The sequence below is a fragment of the Oryctolagus cuniculus genome, chromosome 7 (assembly GCF_051225735.1).
Source record: "Oryctolagus cuniculus isolate XC-2025 breed Fujian yellow rabbit chromosome 7, ASM5122573v1, whole genome shotgun sequence".
NCBI lineage: Eukaryota > Metazoa > Chordata > Mammalia > Lagomorpha > Leporidae > Oryctolagus > Oryctolagus cuniculus.
The window spans coordinates 156,795,809-156,813,392 of record NC_142873.1 but is presented as its reverse complement, the minus strand read 5'-3'; the positions used below and the strand labels follow the sequence as shown (position 1 = coordinate 156,813,392).

Here is a 17,584-nt window from a genome sequence, read left to right as displayed (position 1 = left end):
CCATGTGGGAGACCTGGAAGAAGCTCCTGGCTCCTGGCTTCGGATCGGCTCAGCTCCAGCCTCTGTGGCCATTTGGGGAGTGAACCAGTGGACGAAGACGTCTCTCTCTCTCTCTCTCTGCCTCTCTGTAACTCTTTCAAATAAATATTAAAAAAAAAAAAAAAAAAAAAACAACCAGAAGGCAGAATAGAAACTGCCCACAACTGTCCTCAAGTAGATCATGTACCCCGCGCTCCCATCCACGCGGTGGCTCCCCACGGCTGAGTGGATGAGTGGGGGAGGGGAGCCCGCTGGGGACCCAGCGTTTCCGGTTTTGGTTCACCCATTCAGCCCCGGGTGTGGTGCCACTGCTGAGTCTACATCCTGTCCCCTCAGAGGACAGGAACTAAACCTCATCCATTCTGGGTTCCCTCACCCCTACCTCGCACCCAGCGCAGGCTGTTTTCCCGTTGAAAAGCTGCTCGTGGACTCCTATTCACCCTGCAAAGCACTGCCTGAATGCCCCCTCAGTCCCCGGATCCACCCTCCCTACATCACCTTACCCAGGCCGGCGCTGAGGGCTCCTTTAGCCCCCACGACCCCGTCAGGAGGGGTTCCACAGGTTGGCCTCAGACAGGGCCGACTTGCCCAGGGCCACTCAGCCCCTAGGGACAGGGCCGAGTGTCTCAGGACTCCGGTTCCTCCCTGCCACCGCCGGCCCTCATCCCACCTCCCCAAGGCATGGATGTGAACGCGTGGACCTCCGTGAACGCGTGGACCTCCGTGACCACCCCGCCTCCCCCACGAGCTGTGAATTCAGCCCGGGATCTCGCTCCCCTTACAACCGGGCACGCAGCTAGGGGCAGGCACACAGTAAGATCTCAGCTGAGCCACCACGGGGAACCGGCCTGCCGACCTGAGGGCTCCGGCGCCCCTTCCCCACCGGGCCTCGGCTCTGGGCGCCCTCCGGCGTGTCCCAGGAGGGGCTCCTGTTTGTGGCTGGTTGCCACGGCAAGAGCCAAGTCCCTGGGCAGGTCTTGGGCAGCTTCCGTCCCACGGCCCCCAAATTTGGAGCTGTCACAGGGCTGAGTTGGCTTCGTACAAGGAAAGACCATTCTGTCAGAGACCCCAGCTCATGGCACTGATACGGGATGGCAGCGGCAGAAGCCGCGGACTAACCCACTGTGCCACGCCGCCGCCCCTTGGGTTCAGTTCTCTGGTGGGAAACGCCACTGAAGCTCCATGAATTAGGGCGGAAGCACTCACCTTGAAAGGTGAGGGTGGGAGAGGGCTAAGGGCATGACAGATGCTCTCTCCGATTCTCAGGATCATTGCAGCAACAGGAGCAGACCCCCCCCCCCGCCCCGGGTTCCAGGCCGCGCCTGGGGGACACAGGACACAGAGGCCAGCTGGGGCCCTGCATCACGCCAGGAACCCCAGAGCACAGGGCCTCTCATCGATGTGCCAATAACACTAATGACAGGATGTGGCCTCAGGTTCCTTACAGAGGCCCAGGGGAGGCCCGCCCCGCCGGGCTGCAGGGGTGCCAGGCAGGCCAGGGCCCTCCCACTCGGCGCTGCGAAGCAAGCCGTCCCGGGCTCCTGGCTCCGTCTGGCCGGTAGACAATGTTTTGGCTACTGCGGGCACAGCTGTTGGAGAGGATTGTTAGGAAGCGCTCAAATTAGACCAGCCAGGGTGCTGCCCTCCCACGAGCCCCTGACCGCAACCTGGAGTGGGGTGGGGACTTCCTCCGGGCAGGCGTCCAGCCTGGATCTGGCACTGCTGAGACACACAGGAGCGACACGTCCTACTCTCGTCTGGCATCAGATCTCAGACAATGCTGGGAGCAAGGTATGGTGTCCATTTCGTGCATGAGAGAGTGAGGCACAGAGGGACTTCGTGATACAAACCTCCTCTGCGGGAAAGCGGTGTAGCCCAATCCCCAACCTACACGGCCTGATCCCCAAGCCCGTGCCCTTGGCCTTCAACTTCACCTGCACCAGCAAAGCGAACCGAGAAACAGCCCAACCAGAGGCAGCCGTGAGCACACACCGAGTGCCAAGCACTGGGCCGCTGGGGTCCCCCCCCCCAGGAAGGAGGGTGGGCTGCTGCCCTGTCCTGTTTGGCGTGTGTGCTCACTGGCCAAGTGGCAACCAAGGGGGTGACAGTGATGACCGCTGCTCTGCTGCAAGGACATCAGGGCCTGATGGGGCCCAGGAAGGCAGACAGGTGAGGCCCGGGGCTGCTCTCCTGAGCACGGCTCAGTACGGCGGCCCGGGGCTGCGGGATATGGTGAGCAGGCCAGGGATGTGCCTGGAGCATCCTTGGTCTCCAAGGGAGCGGGGGCAATGCCACGCCTCACGTTTCCTGGGCTCTCACTGTGTGCCGAGCCCTGCCCTGTGGGCCTTGGCTCCAGCCCTGACGAGCACACAGGCCGAGCCCGAGTGGGATGCTTTGCTCCCCTCGGGGGGCTCTGCCCAAGCCCTCACCCCAGTACCGGCCAGCGTGGCCCTACTTGGAGAGAGGGTCTCGCTGAAGCGGTCTAGCGCCTGTATTGGCCAAGGCCTGGCACCCGGAGCTGCAGGGGAGTCCCACGGGGGAGGGAGGCTGTGCACAGACGGAGGCGGGGTGTGGGGCGATGCAGCCACGGCCACAGGAGGCCGGGAGCCAGCAGGAGCTGCAGGAGGCATGGGGGACCCCTTGCCTGCGCCACCTCGATCCCGCCCAGGACGCTGGCTTTGGGCTTCTGCTTTCTTGAACTGACAGAGACCAGACGGCCGCTGCTTTGAGCCACGCAGTTTGTGGTCATCTGTAACGGCAGCCCCAGGCAAAGGATCCACTCGGGACCCACAATCCTTGCTCGGTAAACAGGGACAGAGGCGCCCCACCCAGGTTCCCGGTCCCCACGGCCGCTGGGGGTTTTAAGGTTCCAAGCTCTCTCTCGCTCCCCGGAAGTTTCTTCCTGCCCCCTCATTTCCTCCCACCCATACCCAGTCCATCCAGCAGCCCTGCCAGTCCAACCTCTGAAATCGGGAAGCTGCACACTGTTCATTGCTGCCCTGGCCGTCCCCGAGGGCCCGGCTGCAGCCCCCATCGCGGGGCTCCCTGCTCGGACCCTGGCCCCAGTCTGTAATCAATGCTGCAACCAGAGAACCTTCCAGAACAGACACCAGACCCTGTCACTCTGCTCACAGCTTGCGGCAACACCCCGTGTCACTCAGAGAGAGAGATCTGTACCCACAGGCCCGCCCCCACCTGTTCCAGCTCTCCACCCTCGGCTCCTCCCTCCTACTGGTCTCTGCATAGCACCGGCTCACTTCCACCTCAGGGCCTTTGCATAGGCCATTGTCCTTATAGGCTCCGGTTGTCCTTATAGGCTCCGCTCCAGTGTCCACCTGAGAGGCCTGCCCATTGAAAGCCCTATACCCCAGACACTAGCCCCCAACCCTATCACCTCTCAGATTTCTTCCTTTCCAGCTGTAGACACACGCGTGTCCCGCCTCCGACAGACATAACCCTGAGGATGGAGAACACATCCCTCAAAACTTAAAACTGTCACCCACAGACAGCCAGTGCTCAGCCCACGTGGGGCCGGGGGCGGCACCTCCACTGCACCCCTGGGCAGGATTCTTGTGAACTTTTTTGGTGCTGGGACCAGCGGAGGGTCTTACGCTTCCCACGCCCAGCCACAAACACCGGGGGACTGTCTCACGGCTACACCGCCTCCCGTGGCAAAACCACGGAACTGAGCAGCTCAGGCTGGAATTGCTGGGAGGAGCCCTGAGACCTGGGCCGCAGGTCCTCGGGGTGGGAACTGCCAGGCGGCCGTGGGGCCGGGTACCAGCACTCACAGGCACAGCGCCCTCCACTGCCGTCCTGGGAAGCGGGCTCGACTGGAACAGTCCAAGTGACTCACGCACCCTTCACTACCCAGTGTTTCACACTTGAACCTGAACTCCAGGGCCAACGTCCTTTACTCCCCCCGTCCTGCCTCATTCATTCATTCCGGGATCATCCAGTGGTAGCTATATCCAGTGCCACTGGGGGCCCTGGGACAGTATCCCATTCTCGTGCATTTGCTTCCGCACACGGCTGGGAGATGGGGAACCACACACATGCAGAGTGATGGACGATGTGATTCCAAAGCACAGGGGGAACCCAGAGCTGCACAGGGGCTGGAGCAGGGGCCCTGGAGAAGCGGGAGGGAAAGAGCCAGGGCAGAGGCCCTGGGGTGAGCATGAGCTGGGTGTGTTGGTGGCCAGCACGGCAGAGCCAAGCGGGGGAGACCAGCCCTGGGGGCTCTGAACTCTGTGCCGTGGTGGGAGGCTGCGGGGCGGGGGTATTGACAGCTCCTGACTGAGTTTGGAATACAAGTGGGAGCCAGGGCCGTGGCCTAGGAGTTAGGGGCTGGAGTCCACACAGCTGACTTACGGGGGAGGGCGTGCAGGAGGGGTCCCATGGCTGTGGGGCTCAGTGTGGTGGCTCCCGGAATGAGGGGGCCAGGGGACCCCACAGGGCTTGGTCTGAGGCCAGGGAAGAATCCCCCCCAAGATGTTGTGGGGAGGACGGGCAGCCTTGGCAAGGCCCAGGCAGAGGAAGACAAAGGCTGGCCTTCCATCTCCAGGCTCCTTCGGCTCCCAGAAACTGGGCTGAAACAGAGAGCGGGAGACAGGGCGGCACTGCGGGAGGCCAGAGGCCCGGTGCCCTGCCTGGCCAGGCGGCCGGCTCCCCACCCACCAGCGGTCAACACAGGTGCACCCTGCTATGCCGGCAGCCAGTGGGCATCCAGGACCAGGGGCGTGGGGGCAGCCAGCGGCTCCATGCAGGAGGCGCCAGGAAGTCAGTCTGGTGGGTGGGGCCAGGGTGGGCTGCAGGGTGGAGATTGGGTTATGCCCCCATTTGACTGACAGGAGGGGTGGAGGGGTGTAAGGGGACCGGACCAATGGGGTGGAAAGCCAATGAGGAGGGGGATTGGGTGGGGCTGGGTCCTGGCGCAGATGGCTGGCGGAAGGAGTGGGTGCAGGGATTGGGTTGGGGTTCCAGGGGGATCTGGCTGAGCAGATGGGTGAGGGCTGGAATGGGGTCCCGGCATGAGGGAGGCGGCTCAGGAGGGGTCACACAGAGGTATACAGATGGGAACGGGCAGGGGTCCCCCTCGGGCCCCCAGGGAGGGCTCTCGGGCCGTAAACAAACGCCTGCGTGTCCCAGCGCGCTGACCCGCGGCTGAACCCGGAGCTGTAAATGGGATGCAAGGTGCCAGCAGCCTGGGCCCCCGAGGGCCGCACGCTCCGCCGCCGAGCTGGCTGTGCTGTGCACGCAGGCTGCGCAAACGCCACCAGACATTGCGACACGCGGCCAGTCTGCTGGCCCCCGCGTGAACCGTCCCGCAGGCCCCCGCCCAGCCGCAGCCTGCGTCTCCCTCCGCCCAGAACAAGGGACAGGCGGCCGGCGGTGGGGGCGGGACTCCCCACGGGGACCGGTTCCGCCACCCTAGCAGAGCGAGTGTGGAGGGCCATGGTTCACAGGGGAGCTCGCGGGATCCTCCAGGTAGCCAGAGACAAAAGCGAACTGAGGTGGGACGGCTCTGAAGCCGCGGTGGCCAGGCCAGGGGCCGCACACTCTTGGCCAAGCTCAGCGCGCCTGACCCCAAGGGACCTGCTGTGGGGGTGAATCTGCAGTGTGGCTTCCCTGGGAGTCACTGGGCATCTCTGGGTCTCACTGTCTCCATCTGGGGACGCTGGTCTCCCGTGCTGGCTGCTGCGCCCTCGGAAGTTCAAGGGTGGAAGGTGGGTCTGAGCCCTGCCCAGGGACCATGGCACCCCTCCCCCCAAAACTGGGCTTCTGGGTTTACTGCGAGAAGCTGCCGGTTCACAGTCTCCGGGGGCCCCGAAGCCCCCTGCCCTCAGTCTCCTCTCTCTCGGGTTCTCTGTGCGTTCCCACACCTGGCTTGGAATCCAGTGCCCAGTGAGCCTGTGATCCTTTTGGCTCCCTTGGGAAATAGCGGGACCTCCCGGGGTGGGGGGCAATGGTGACAACCATGCAGCACGGCCATCACTGGGGCCTGCCGTAAGATTTGCGGGGCTTCTTGTTGGAAAATGGTCAAGTTCAAGGCGGCAGCAGCAGTGCCATGCCGGGTGCGAGGCCTAGGAGCCTGGCCCTGGCCATGCCCTAGAGGACTGACAGTCTGACCGCCAGCCCTCCCCTGGACCCCGGGAGACACGGCTGGGACAGAGCCCTCTGGGAAGCTGGGCGTACGGGACATCCCAACAACTGAGAGCAGCTGTCACACCCACTCTCTGCCCCAGTCACCCTGGATCTGGGAGCAAACACCTTTGTCACAAGCGTTCGCACCAGCAGTCACTCACGGGCCTGTGCGCCCCAGGCCCGCGGCCCCTTATCCTCGGTTCTAAAACAAGCTTTGAAATCCTGCATTTGTTCTTAGCTTTGCCCCTGCACCTTGAGCCCTAACCCAGCCATCAGGAGTCCTTCTTCCCCACTGCTCTGTGTGGACGAGTGGCCCATTTCACAGACATGGTCACGGAGACCCAGGATCTGTAAGCCATCAGTTAAGAACACGGCCAAGGGGCCCAGTGCTGTGCTGCAATGGGTTAATCCTCTGCCTGCAGCGCCGGCATCCCACAGGGGCGCTGGTTCTAGTCCCGGCTGCTCCACTTCCGATCCAGCTCTCTGCTATGGCCTGGGAAAGCAGTAGAAGACGGCCCAAGTCTTTGGGCCCCTGCACCTTCATGGGAGACCCAGAAGAAACTCCTGGCTCCTGATTAGCTCAGCTCTGGCCACTGCAGCCGTTTGGGGAGTGAACCAGCGGATAAAAGACCTGTCTGTCTCTCCCTCTCACCTCTCAAATAAATAACATCTTAAAAAAAAAAAAAAGAATACGGCCAGGAAACAGCTGACCGGGAGGCCACGGGCAGGCAGTGTTTCTGGCACATTCAGTGAGGTGAGAATGTGGCTGCCGTTTTGGAAAAGAGGGGATCAAGTTTTTACCGGAGTCACTTCCGGCCTTTCCTTCTCAGCCCCGCCTGAGACTTGGAAGTCGCTAGGCTGGGGTCCCCAGTCGCACACCAGGGCTGCTGTGTCCCGGAGAGACCTTCAGCTAATTAAGCATAATTTATGGACTGGCCTCCAAGGACAAGCCTTAAATTACTTGCAAGCTGTGCCAAGGCAGGGATCTCTCCTACAGGCTATTAATTAGGGATCGGTTTAATCTCTGCTAGGACGAAGGTCAAGTGCCATGGAGTTGACCCTTCCGGCTGACTGGCGTCTGCTGGCAGCCTGGGGGGTTCAGGGGAGGCGGGGCACTGCCAAGGACAACAGCCAGGTCAGCACCTGCCACCGGGGCCGGGACACGGCCAGGGGTCACACGAGCTGGGGGCCTGCTGAGCACCAGTCCTCCACCGCCCCAGGATCGTGCTGGGGAAACAGGTGCCCCTCGCTTCCCAGGAGGCTGCTCTGGCCATGCAGCCTGTATAGCGCCTTCAGTGGCTCCCCAGGACCCACACTGAGTCCAAACTCCACAACCCCTGTCTGTAACTCTGCCTCTCCAAGAAATCTTAAAAAAATCTACCACTGCAGGACAACCCAGCCTTCTTGCTTGTGTGGAGCAGTTGTGCACTTGGGGTTCAAGGCAGCTAGTGCCACCCCCCCCATTTCTATTCTGTCTCCTAAGAGCAAACCCATCATGACGACGGTCGGTGGCCCCCAGAACAGGACTTGGCGTCCAGCAGGTGCTCCGAGCAGCCCTCTCCTCTGGTTGCTGACCCCCGCTGCAGGCTCACTCAGCAAACCAGGGAGGCAAGGACTGGCACTGTCACCCTCCAGGCTCAGCGTGCGGCTGACAGGACGCTGCCACCCCTGCCCCGTGTAGCCTCGGCCTGATTCCGAGAACCTGAGTCCCTAGGAACCTCAGGTTGCAGGTGGAATTAAACTCGGTGATCAGCCAGCTTTGAGATAGATTATCTTGGCTGCTATATGTGGGCCCCATCCAATCACAGGCAGCCTGGGAGAGCCGTGACTGAGAGCAGAGCAGAGTGGGGCGGCTTTGCAGACACTGAAGATAAAGGACAGTCACGAGCCCAGGGACAAGGGCATGGATCCTCCCCTGGAGCCCTCCGAAAACCAGCCCTGACCCCTGGGTATTGGCTCCAGGAGACCCACGTCAGACCTCTGCCCTCCAGGTAACCCATGACGTCCGCCTCACCACAGCCCAGCCCTGACCACTTGTCTGTGTCCAGAAGTTGGGGCGGTGGACAGGCTGCAGCAGCCTTTCCCCAGTGGCCACCATGAGGCTTAAGGCCCAGAGTGGGGAGGGGGGAGGGAGGGAGGGAGGCCGGTCAGGCTGTGGGCTCTCCCTCTGACTTTCAGCAAGGTTAAGGAGAAAATTGCCCGAGGGCTCCTGTGCCGTGGGCAGGACTCTCCCTTCCCCGGGGGAATCCCAGTGCCCGAAGACTCTCCCAGGAGCATGCTGGGGGGGTGGGGGTGGGGGGGGGGCAGAGCCTTCAGAGATCCTTTGGGCTCATTTGGGGGGAGGGGAGGTGCTCCCCAGTGGAGAAAGGGGGGGCGGTGGCTGAGGCTGGAGTAGCACACCGGGGTACACAGTGGGGTCCCTCCCGAGGGGCCAAGGCACAGGTGTAAGTGGAGGGCATTCGGGTCCACAGGCCGCGAAGCCGCTCAGCAGACCCACGCCTCCTGCTCCCCCTTCTCTTCGAAGTCTACACCAAAGTCAGACGGGAGCTCTAAGCTGTCAAAGAGAAGTGCAGCTGAGCCAGCCCAATGGTGGGGTGGGGGGTCCCCAGAACCCTTCCCGCCCCTCCTCCCGCTCACCTCCGCCTTCTAGGAGACCCCAGGGGGCTCTGGAGCCTAACTTCGGGTCCTAGGCTCTCAGCTGGTGTTGCAGTCCGCACCGGGGCAGTGGGAGAGGTGGGTGGCGGGCAGTCTGCCACCAGAGTGACCACTCGCTTTGTGGGTCAAAATGCCTTTCTGGGTGTGGGCATGGCACCTGCAACCCATACCCGAACGCCGGTTCGGGTCTCAGCTCCTCGGCTTCTGATCCAGCTTCCTGCCAATGCACCTGGAAGGCAGCAGGTGACGGCCCAAGTGCTTGGGTCCCAGCCACCCACGGGGGAGACCTGGATGGCGTTCCAGGCTCCTGGCTTCAGCCTGGCCCAGCCCTGGCTGTAGTGGGCATTTGGAAAGTGAGCCAGCAGATGAAAGATCTCTTTCTCTGCTTTCAGATAAATACATCTGGAACCAAAATGCTTTTCTAGCCCCTTCTCTGACGGATCCCTGATGGCGACCCCAGGTCCTACTCCTGAAAGCGGGGTTCGGACAGGGGGCCTCTGCCAGGCCGACCACTGCTGGCATCACGCACCAAGCCACAGGTCCCCGCAGTCCACCCCAAGCTTGGCCCTGGCGTCCACATCCCAGGACACCAGTGTCCCCTGCCTGGACGTGAGGTCCAGGCTTGGCTCCGTATCTGAGCCTGGGAGCCTTGGATGGGTTTTTGTGGGGACCCAGTCCAAATCTTCTGAGCCTGGTGTCTGCAAAGACCACTCAGAGGAAGAAAATGTGTATCGCTGTGCATTCTTTGGGAGCAGCCTTCACACCTTCTCCCGTGAAAGTCTCTACAACCAGAGATGACGACCTGTCAATCCCCCACACTTGCCACCTCCTCCAAAAAGTCCCCTGGGATTTTCCTTAATTTACAGCGACTGCTCCCTTCTCTGTACTGTGACAGCTTTCAGGTCACTTCTAAGGAGCCACGCAGCCCAGTGACCCCAGGTTTCCCGGGAGGGCACTGTCACTCACTCACCCCCAACAGCTGAGTCCCTGTACTTTTAAGGTGTTGTTCTGGTGGAAAAAAAAGTAACTCTTCAACTCTTCAAAAACAAACCCCGATAACCAAGGTCTTTATTAATCCCTTGGCCACCAGCCCACTCATTGTATGCAAATACTGCTACTCCCCGCTTTAAACATTGTTTGTGTGACCATGGCCGCTGACTCACTCACTGCTTATCAAGCCTGTCTCCCAACCCTCTGCATGACCCGGAGTGACAGTGATGTGGGCAGGACAGGCTGACCCAGAGGAAAAAGCTCTAGTGGAGCCGCTGGAGTCCTGGGTTCAAAGCTGCCTCCATGTAAGCGTGCTGGGCTGTGGATTGCACCTGCTCCTGAGCACAGTCAAGGTCAGCACAGGGCCGTGAAAGGCACCAGATGGTCACGTGGAGCAACTGGCATCATTGCCAGAGGATGCCGCCACGGCTGTGCTGGGAAAGGGGCCTTTTAACCTTTTAAAAATAACTTACTTATTTACTTGGAAGGCAGAATTAGAGAGACAGACAGAGAGAGATCTTCCATCCGCTGCTTCACTCCCTAAGTGGTGGCAATGGCCAGGACTGAGTCACACTGAAGCCAGGCGCTAGAATTTTCTTCCAGGGCTCCCACATGGGTGACAGTGGCCCAAGCTCTTGGGCCACCTGTTGCTTTTCCCAGGCACATCAGCAGGGAGCTGGACCAGAAGTGGATCACTCAGGACTCGAACTGGCGTCCATATGTGATGCTGGCATCGCGGGAGGAGGCTTTACGTGCTATACTATTAACTGTCGGCCAGTGGGTGCTGGTGTCCTCTCCTCCCGCCCCTGCCTGGCCCACCGGTGACAGTGACTCCTGGAACCTAAGGGGAGGAAGGGACCCGGGAGGTCATCCAGATCCTAGCCTCCCGGACGCAGGAACTGACACACTCAAAGAGCAGCCGTTCATTTGCAGAAAGCTCCAAAGGGCAGGAAGTTGGCCCTGTTGCAAGGTCTGGGTCTACACTGCCAAGGCCTGCAGAACTTTCTGGAACAGGTCCCATGCCACTGTGGCACTGGGAGGCGGCTTCTACCATCTCCCGTCTCTCAGGCAGCCAGCAGAACTCCTGCGTACCTGCAACCCGACCCAGGTCCCAGCGTCCGGTCCTGGCCTGCGGAGCCCGCTCCCTGGACACTGCCAGGGCTCGAGGACCCTCTTAGGGGGGTGACCACAGATCAGAAAAGCACCGCCGAGGTCACGCGCGCTGCACTCAGTCGCTGGCTGGGGTCAAGTAGTCCTCCCGAAGCGTCAGGCTTTTCCCCGTGTGCAGACGGTCGGAGCTCCAGGGAGACCAAGAGCCCGCACGGAGAGCAGCTCACTCTGCGGGTCCCAGCCGGCCGAGCGTAGCTGCTCAGAGCCGTGGCACCCCCGAGCTGACCCTGGTTCCTCGTTATCCGCCAGGACAGAGCAGGGCCGCACAGCAGAGCGCTGAGGTCGTCTGGGTGCCCGCGACTGCCCCCTGCCTACCTGGATTCCCACTCACCCCCACGCAAGACCCGCAAGGAGCGCACAGCATCTTCTAAAGGCCAGCGCCACGCCGAGCAGCGAGCCACGTCCTCCCTGTCACAGTAGCCGGGAAGTCCCGCCGCGACTTAGGTTGGCTGATGTCACCTCTCTGCTCAGAATCCTCCAACGCCTCCCAGAGTCAAAGCCAAGGCCAGCCCTGGGGTCTGCGCTGGAAACCCCAGCTCCTCCTCCGTCCCCTCCCACACTCTGCTGCGGCCACAGGGGCTGCCTTGCGGGTTCCTCCTGCGGCTCTCCAGACTCCCAGCCCCCCCCCCCCATTCTGTCCTTGACTGCCATGTAATGATGGATCAGCTCCTGGTCTCGTGGGTGTGACAGCTCCCCGCAGGAGGGGTTTTTTCTCTGCTTTGCTTCCTGTTGCATCCCTGAAGCCCAGAACAGCACCTGGCACAGTGAATTAGTCCAATGCAGGAACAAGTGAACGTACGACTTCCCGCCCACCACTTCTGCGAACCTGCTCCAGTGCGGCCGCGGCTCTCCCACGCAGGGGCGTCGCAGCAGCAGATACGCCGCACTGGAGCGGGTGCGCGTCCGGAACCACTTCCTTCCTGTCCCCGGCTGCCGCTGCCCGTGATTCCCGCAGCACTTGTGATCATATCGGGAACGTTCTGGTACCTCGTGGGCCAGGTTTCCTGAAGGCAGCAATGACAGGGGTCTCACCCCACGCTGCACTGACACTCAAAATGATACAGGATTTTGGTGGCTGCGGCATCTGGGGACAAAGTCTTCAGGGATGAGTGGCAGTGACAGACAAGCACGTCCAATCACAGCTATGCTCCAATATGGCCAAGGTCACCTGCTCTGCGTGGATGCCCTCAAGATGGAACTACTGCATGGAGCCGGCACTGGTAAGCTGCCGCTAGCACACTGCCACCCCGTATCAGAGCAGTGGCTGGAGTCCTGGCTGCTTCACTTCTGATCCAGCTCCCTGCTAAGGCACCTGGGAAAGCAGCGGATGATGGCCCAAATACCTGGGCCCCTGCCACCCACGTGGGAGACCTGGATGAGGCTCCTGGCTTTGGCATGGCCCAGTTCTGGCCATTGCGGCCACTTGGGAAGTGAACCAGGGGATGCAAAATCTAAGTCCGCCTTTCAAATAAATAAATCCAAAAGAGAGAAAGAGAGACAAACTGCTCATAAGGACTTAATAGTGAGGCCAGAAATAAATGCACCCAGGTCTGAAAAGATGCAGCTCAGAAGAACTTGGGGTCTACAGGAATCAGGGGGGAACAGGACCCTCCCGATGGGCCGACATTGGCCAATATCTCTTTCCCCTGGAGGCCCTCGTCCTCCTCGCTGCCCCCACCCCCCAATCCTGGCTACCTGGGCCTGGCCTGGGTAACTGATCCACAGGATGAGAATTTCGAAGCAGACAGGGATCTTAGCAGCCCTTGTATCCCCCCCATCCCCCCTGCACAGGTGTGCTTCTCACTGCGACCCCAGAAGTAGGGACTTTTTCCGGGGTCACGAACCCGCCTCAGGCCCAAGGTGAACAAGGGTGCAGGGGGCGTGGCCCCAGATGTGGACACCTTTGTTCCCCAAGGCAAAGAGAAGCCAGAGGAAGGTGTTTGTCTATTCAAAGACAGCCTGAATTGTAAAGCCCATTGTTCGAAACCCAGGAGGATGCTCCAAGCTCCTAGACGGCTGGGCACCCAGGCGGCCTCTGTCCTGGGTCCAGGCTGCACTCAGTGTGACGGGGACATGGGCAGGGCCACGCTCTCATGTCAATTATCAAATGAGCCTGCTGTGGCCTGGCAACTCCAGGTCCCCCAAGATGGCCTGCTGGACAGACCCCTTCCCGTTCCTATTCCCACCATGACCGAGCCAGTGTATCCGGGTCTGAACCCACACCAAAACTTCTCCCTTCTCTTCCTGTGGCTCTCCTCTGACCCCACCTGGGGCAGCCTCTGATCATGTGGCTCCTCGCACCCGGCTTGTCCTGCTCACCTTCCTGCTGGTCGAAACCCTTGACCTTCAAAAGGCTCAGTCAAACGCCACTTCCTTCATGAAGCCTTCCCGGTTGGATCCCTTGTCACAAAGTAACTGCTCCACTGTGCCCCCACCTGGCCCTGCCCCACTGCCTGTCAAGCCCTCCTCTTTCTTCAGGAGGTGGCCTTTTTTGGAAACAGGCTCTTTAAGGATCATGAGATGAGATTCCTCCGGGATGTGGTATGAGCCCCGAGCCCAGTGACCAGTGTCCTAATAAAGAGAGCACACAGGGACCCCCAGAGGCGGCCCCGTGAAGATGGGGGCAGGCATCAGAGGACCTCAGCAGCCAGCAGCCAGCAGCCGAGGAGCGCATGCAGCCCTCCGGGCGGGGAGAGGCAGGGAGGCCCTCCCTGAAGTGGGGCTGGATCTACCACCCCAGCCCGTACTCAGGATGCGGGCTCTTGTCTGGCCACTGGCCTGATCCTGGACCCAAGGCAAAAGAATCACCGCGAATGCTTCCAAACAATGGCTCCAAGCCATACCCAACACAGACTGTGGAGGATGGCAGGGCACCGCCGGGGGCAGCTTGCGCTCTGTGAATGCTCTCATGGGAGGAACCCAGGAGGGCACTGAAAATAACCAAGGGCCCAGCACCTCGGAGACCCCGCGATGGGCCCAGCCTCAGTTTACCTAAATGCACCTGCGGAAGGACAGAGGTTTCTAGATCATGCACTTTCACGCTCCAGGAACCTCTGTGTCCCTTTAAGAAAAGCCCTTATTTGGGTTAGCTCTGTGGCCTAGGGCGCATTGCCACCCACAAACGTTGCCAAACCTTATCTAACTCAAGGTCACCAGGGAAACTGTCACTACCGTGTTGGCATGAGCTGGCCGTGTGCAGACACCAGTGCACCTTTCCCCCCAGAGCCCAAGCCTGGAAGCTCTCGGCGGGCCCTCCCATGCCCCTGGGCCACCCTCGGCCTCTCATCCCCTCCCTCCACAACTCTTGCCCCTCTGTCCAAGCCTGGGAGTCGTCTCCAAGTCCCAAAGTCCTCTTGCTGGCCCCAGAGCGACTCAGGCAAGCAGCAGCTACTCCAAATTCCCCTCCGTGACAGCAGGCGGACATCATGAAAGAGTAGCTGCGGTAATTGGTCAGATAATTACGAGTTATAGGGCGCGCTGGGGTCATCCTGCCTCGCCGGATGACTGAAGCCGGCGGGACCGCACCGGAGGCTCCCCAGGGCCCCGGGGGTCCTGCTTTGGGGGACCCTGCCACTACTTGCTGGGGCAGGCTCATTTCCGGAATGAGGGTGCCCCCTGGGCTAGGTGGGGCCCTAGTTCCCGGGGCAGGAACTCTGCACAGGATACCCACCCCACCCCCCAGAGCCATCAACTTCTTTCAATTTAGGACTGTTTATAGTCGGTCAAGTTTTTCCAGATTGACTAAGAGTTCCTCCTAAGCCTACTGCAGTCAGTTACAAGAGCAGTAAAAGACCCAGGACTTGAGCCAGCTGGAAGAGTCGGCAAAAGTCTCTGGGGGAGGCAGACCGCTAAGGAAGGACAATCACACGCCGGCGTCCCAAACAATCCCCTCCCCAGGACGGCCCCCTCTGCCCTCCGGCTGCCCTCCGCGGGCCGATTCGGCACTCACTTCCCCTCGCCCGGGGCGACCAAGGGTTAAAAACACTTCCGAGCTCCCCTTCCAACGGCAAGGCCAAGCAGCTGTCCAAACCACCCAAGGAGAAGAGGGAGTCCCGGCCGGCTGGCCGGCCCGGCTAGGAAAGAGTTAATCGGCAATCGGCTCGGGCTGATAGCTCCGGCTCCAAAGTCCAGCCCCAGCCCGAGCCACCCCGGAGGGCTTGTAAATCTCGGGGCAGTATTTAACAGAACAAAAGCAACCTGGAATTACATGCAGGTTTGGTTTTCTACAGTACACATTTACTTAATCCCCAAGGTATGTGGCTCCGTGTCAGATCAGCTGGCTTCACCGGCCGCTGCGCCCTCCTCCTTTGCAACAGTTTGGGTTTCAGACTAATTCTCTGTTTTCCCTCTTCCTCTTCACGGGGCCGGCTGGAGACGGCCCGGCCTGCCGGCGTCAAATCCCTCTCTCCATCGCTCTTGTCACAGGGTGAGTCAGCCGGCCCGAGCTGGGTGACAGCAGGCTGGCCCATCCCACTGTCCCGCACCAGGTCTCCCAAAGCTGGAGCCGGAGGTGCGGGGACCAGGGAAATGGAGAGGCAGGGCCACCTCCCCACAGGAGGGGGAGGGACCCCCTGCTGGGGCTGCCCAGGGGAGGGGACAGGCTTGGAGGTGAGAAGCAGAGCCCGCTGCTCCCGATCCTGGACACCTGGGCCTTCTAAGGGCCCGCCGGCCAGGCTAGACCTGCCAACAGGACTCTTCCCTCTCCCAGGCAGGCGCAGGAGTGCCCACCCTCGTGGGTCTTCGGTGCTGCAGCCGCCCAGGTTGGAGCTGGCGATCGGGTTGCCAAGGAAAATACCCAGCCCCAGCTAGCAGGCGGCTCCCAGCTCCACCAAGGCGCGCACACGCCCTACCCTCACCAGGGTGGCTGGGTGGGGGCTGCAACACCTTCCCCAAGGAGAGCGAGGGGTGCGTCCCCTAAGCTTGAGGATGGGGGTGGACAGCCCCCAACGAGCGGCTCAGCTCCGGACTTGCCAGAAAAAAAAAAAAAAAAAGACAGCCCGGCGCCCGGGGAGTGTCCAAGGTGAGCCGCGCCAGCTCGGAGCTCGCGGGGGGCGCAGGGGAGCGCGGGGGCCGGCGCCTCTCGGCTTCCAGGCGCGGATCCCGCCGCGGCAGCAGGTGGCCGCCCCCCGAGCCCGAGCCCCGAGGGTCCCCTCTCGCTCAGCCCCCACCCCCCCTCCCGGGGGGCCGCCTACCTTCTTGGCGCCGCGCTCCGCGAACTCGCGAGCGAGCTGGCGCCCGATGCCTCTGCCACCGCCGGTGATGAGCACGCTCTCCCGAGACAAGTCCCGCAGCCTGGCGGGCAGCAGCAGCCCCACGGCCGCCTTCGCCACCAGGTAGACCATCTGCAGAGGGAACACGACCAGCGCGCCCAGCCATCTCCACACCATCCTGCGCGCCACGGCGCCGGGCGGGGAGCGAAACTCCCCGGCCCAAGCAGAACAGGAATTAAAAAAAAAAAAAAAAAAAAAGTGCGCCAACAGCAATCAATAAACCGAGTAAAGACGAGCGAGGCGTCCCACCTGGGCGCTCTGGCGATCACCTCTTCCCAGCCAAATGCGAAGCACCGGGCGCGCGCGCGAGAAAATAAAAATAAAATTAAAAAAAAAAAAAAAACAGCGAAAAAGCAGAACAAGTCCTCGGGAGCAGAAGCAGCGTCTCGAGGCTGGGGCGGCGAGCGGGGCGGAGGGGAGCCGGCGGGGGCGGGGGGTACAAAGTTCGAACCAGAAGTTTCTGGCCCGGCAGCCGCCTCGGCGGGGCGCTCTCAGGTGGTGTTCACAGCTGCCAGACTTTAGGCAGGGGCAGGGGAAAAAAAAAAAGGCACCAACCACACGCGCGCACCCGGCTCCAGCCCGGCGGTTTCAAAGTGCAAGATTAAAAAAAAAAAAAAAAAAAAAAAAAAAGCTGTTTCCCCACTTGCGGCGCGTCTGCCCCTTCCCCAGGAAAAACAAAAGTGCAGGGGTGGGAGGGGGCGTGCGAGCGGCGCCGGGCTCCAGCCCGCGCGCGTCTCCCGGCCCGGGGCTATTCTGCGGCTCAGGAAACCGCTCAAACGCAGCCCGAGTGCCAGCCGCGCGCAGCAGGAGCCAGGGGTCCCGGTGTCAGTTTCTCCTGGCTCAGGGCTCGCCCTCGCGTGCGCTCGCTCCCCGCGGCTGCCTCCCTCGCTCTCCCCCAGCGCAGGCTGGGAGTTGCCGCCCGATCCGGCTGCCTCGCTCTCCCCGGGAGCATTGACTGCCTTCTTTTTGTCCTTTCCAACTTGGAGAGGGCCGGGGTGCGGAGCGCGCGGGGATCGGGCGCCCTGCTCTACGCCTCCTTAGCCATTCGCTCCCCAGGCAGCCGCGGCGCGGAGCGAGAGGGCGGCCCCTTCACCCCCCCCCCCCCATTTTTTTAATACCCCATTAAGTCTGATTGACAGTTAAAGTTGTTCGCAGGCCTCACTACCGTTCCTCTGAGTGGCTGCCGCGGCCTCCCCTCCCCCTGCGCCGTCGCGGGGCGCGCGCCTGGGCGCGCACACGGGCTCGCCGCGACTCGCGCTCGCCCGGGACCGGCTCCCCTCTCTGCAAGCCGGGACTTGCCGCTCGTGGCCCCGAGG

The 17,584-nt window shown here is 61.7% G+C and overlaps 1 protein-coding gene and 1 long non-coding RNA gene across 5 annotated transcripts in view; one reads left to right on the top strand and one right to left on the bottom strand.

Annotated features, from left to right (window-relative positions):
• DHRS3 (dehydrogenase/reductase 3) overlaps positions 1-17,324 on the bottom strand; it is a 29,712-nt gene extending 12,388 nt beyond the window's left edge. The window contains exon 1 of one of the 4 annotated variants that reach the window (XM_070079261.2): positions 16,191-17,324. In XM_070079261.2, coding sequence (XP_069935362.1) covers positions 16,191-16,385 — 195 coding nt within the window. In that variant the 5' untranslated portion in view covers positions 16,386-17,324. Of the gene's footprint in view, positions 1-13,317; positions 13,428-14,947; positions 15,499-16,190 lie in introns of those variants that run through there. The other 3 variants (XM_070079262.2, XM_070079264.2, XM_070079263.2) reach the window with 3 other exon arrangements.
• On the top strand, positions 15,286-15,881 carry LOC138850734 (uncharacterized). The gene is made up of 2 exons (XR_011390889.2): positions 15,286-15,424; positions 15,707-15,881. It is a non-coding gene; the product is annotated as an uncharacterized LOC138850734 (long non-coding RNA).
• Positions 17,325-17,584: the final 260 nt, after the last annotated feature.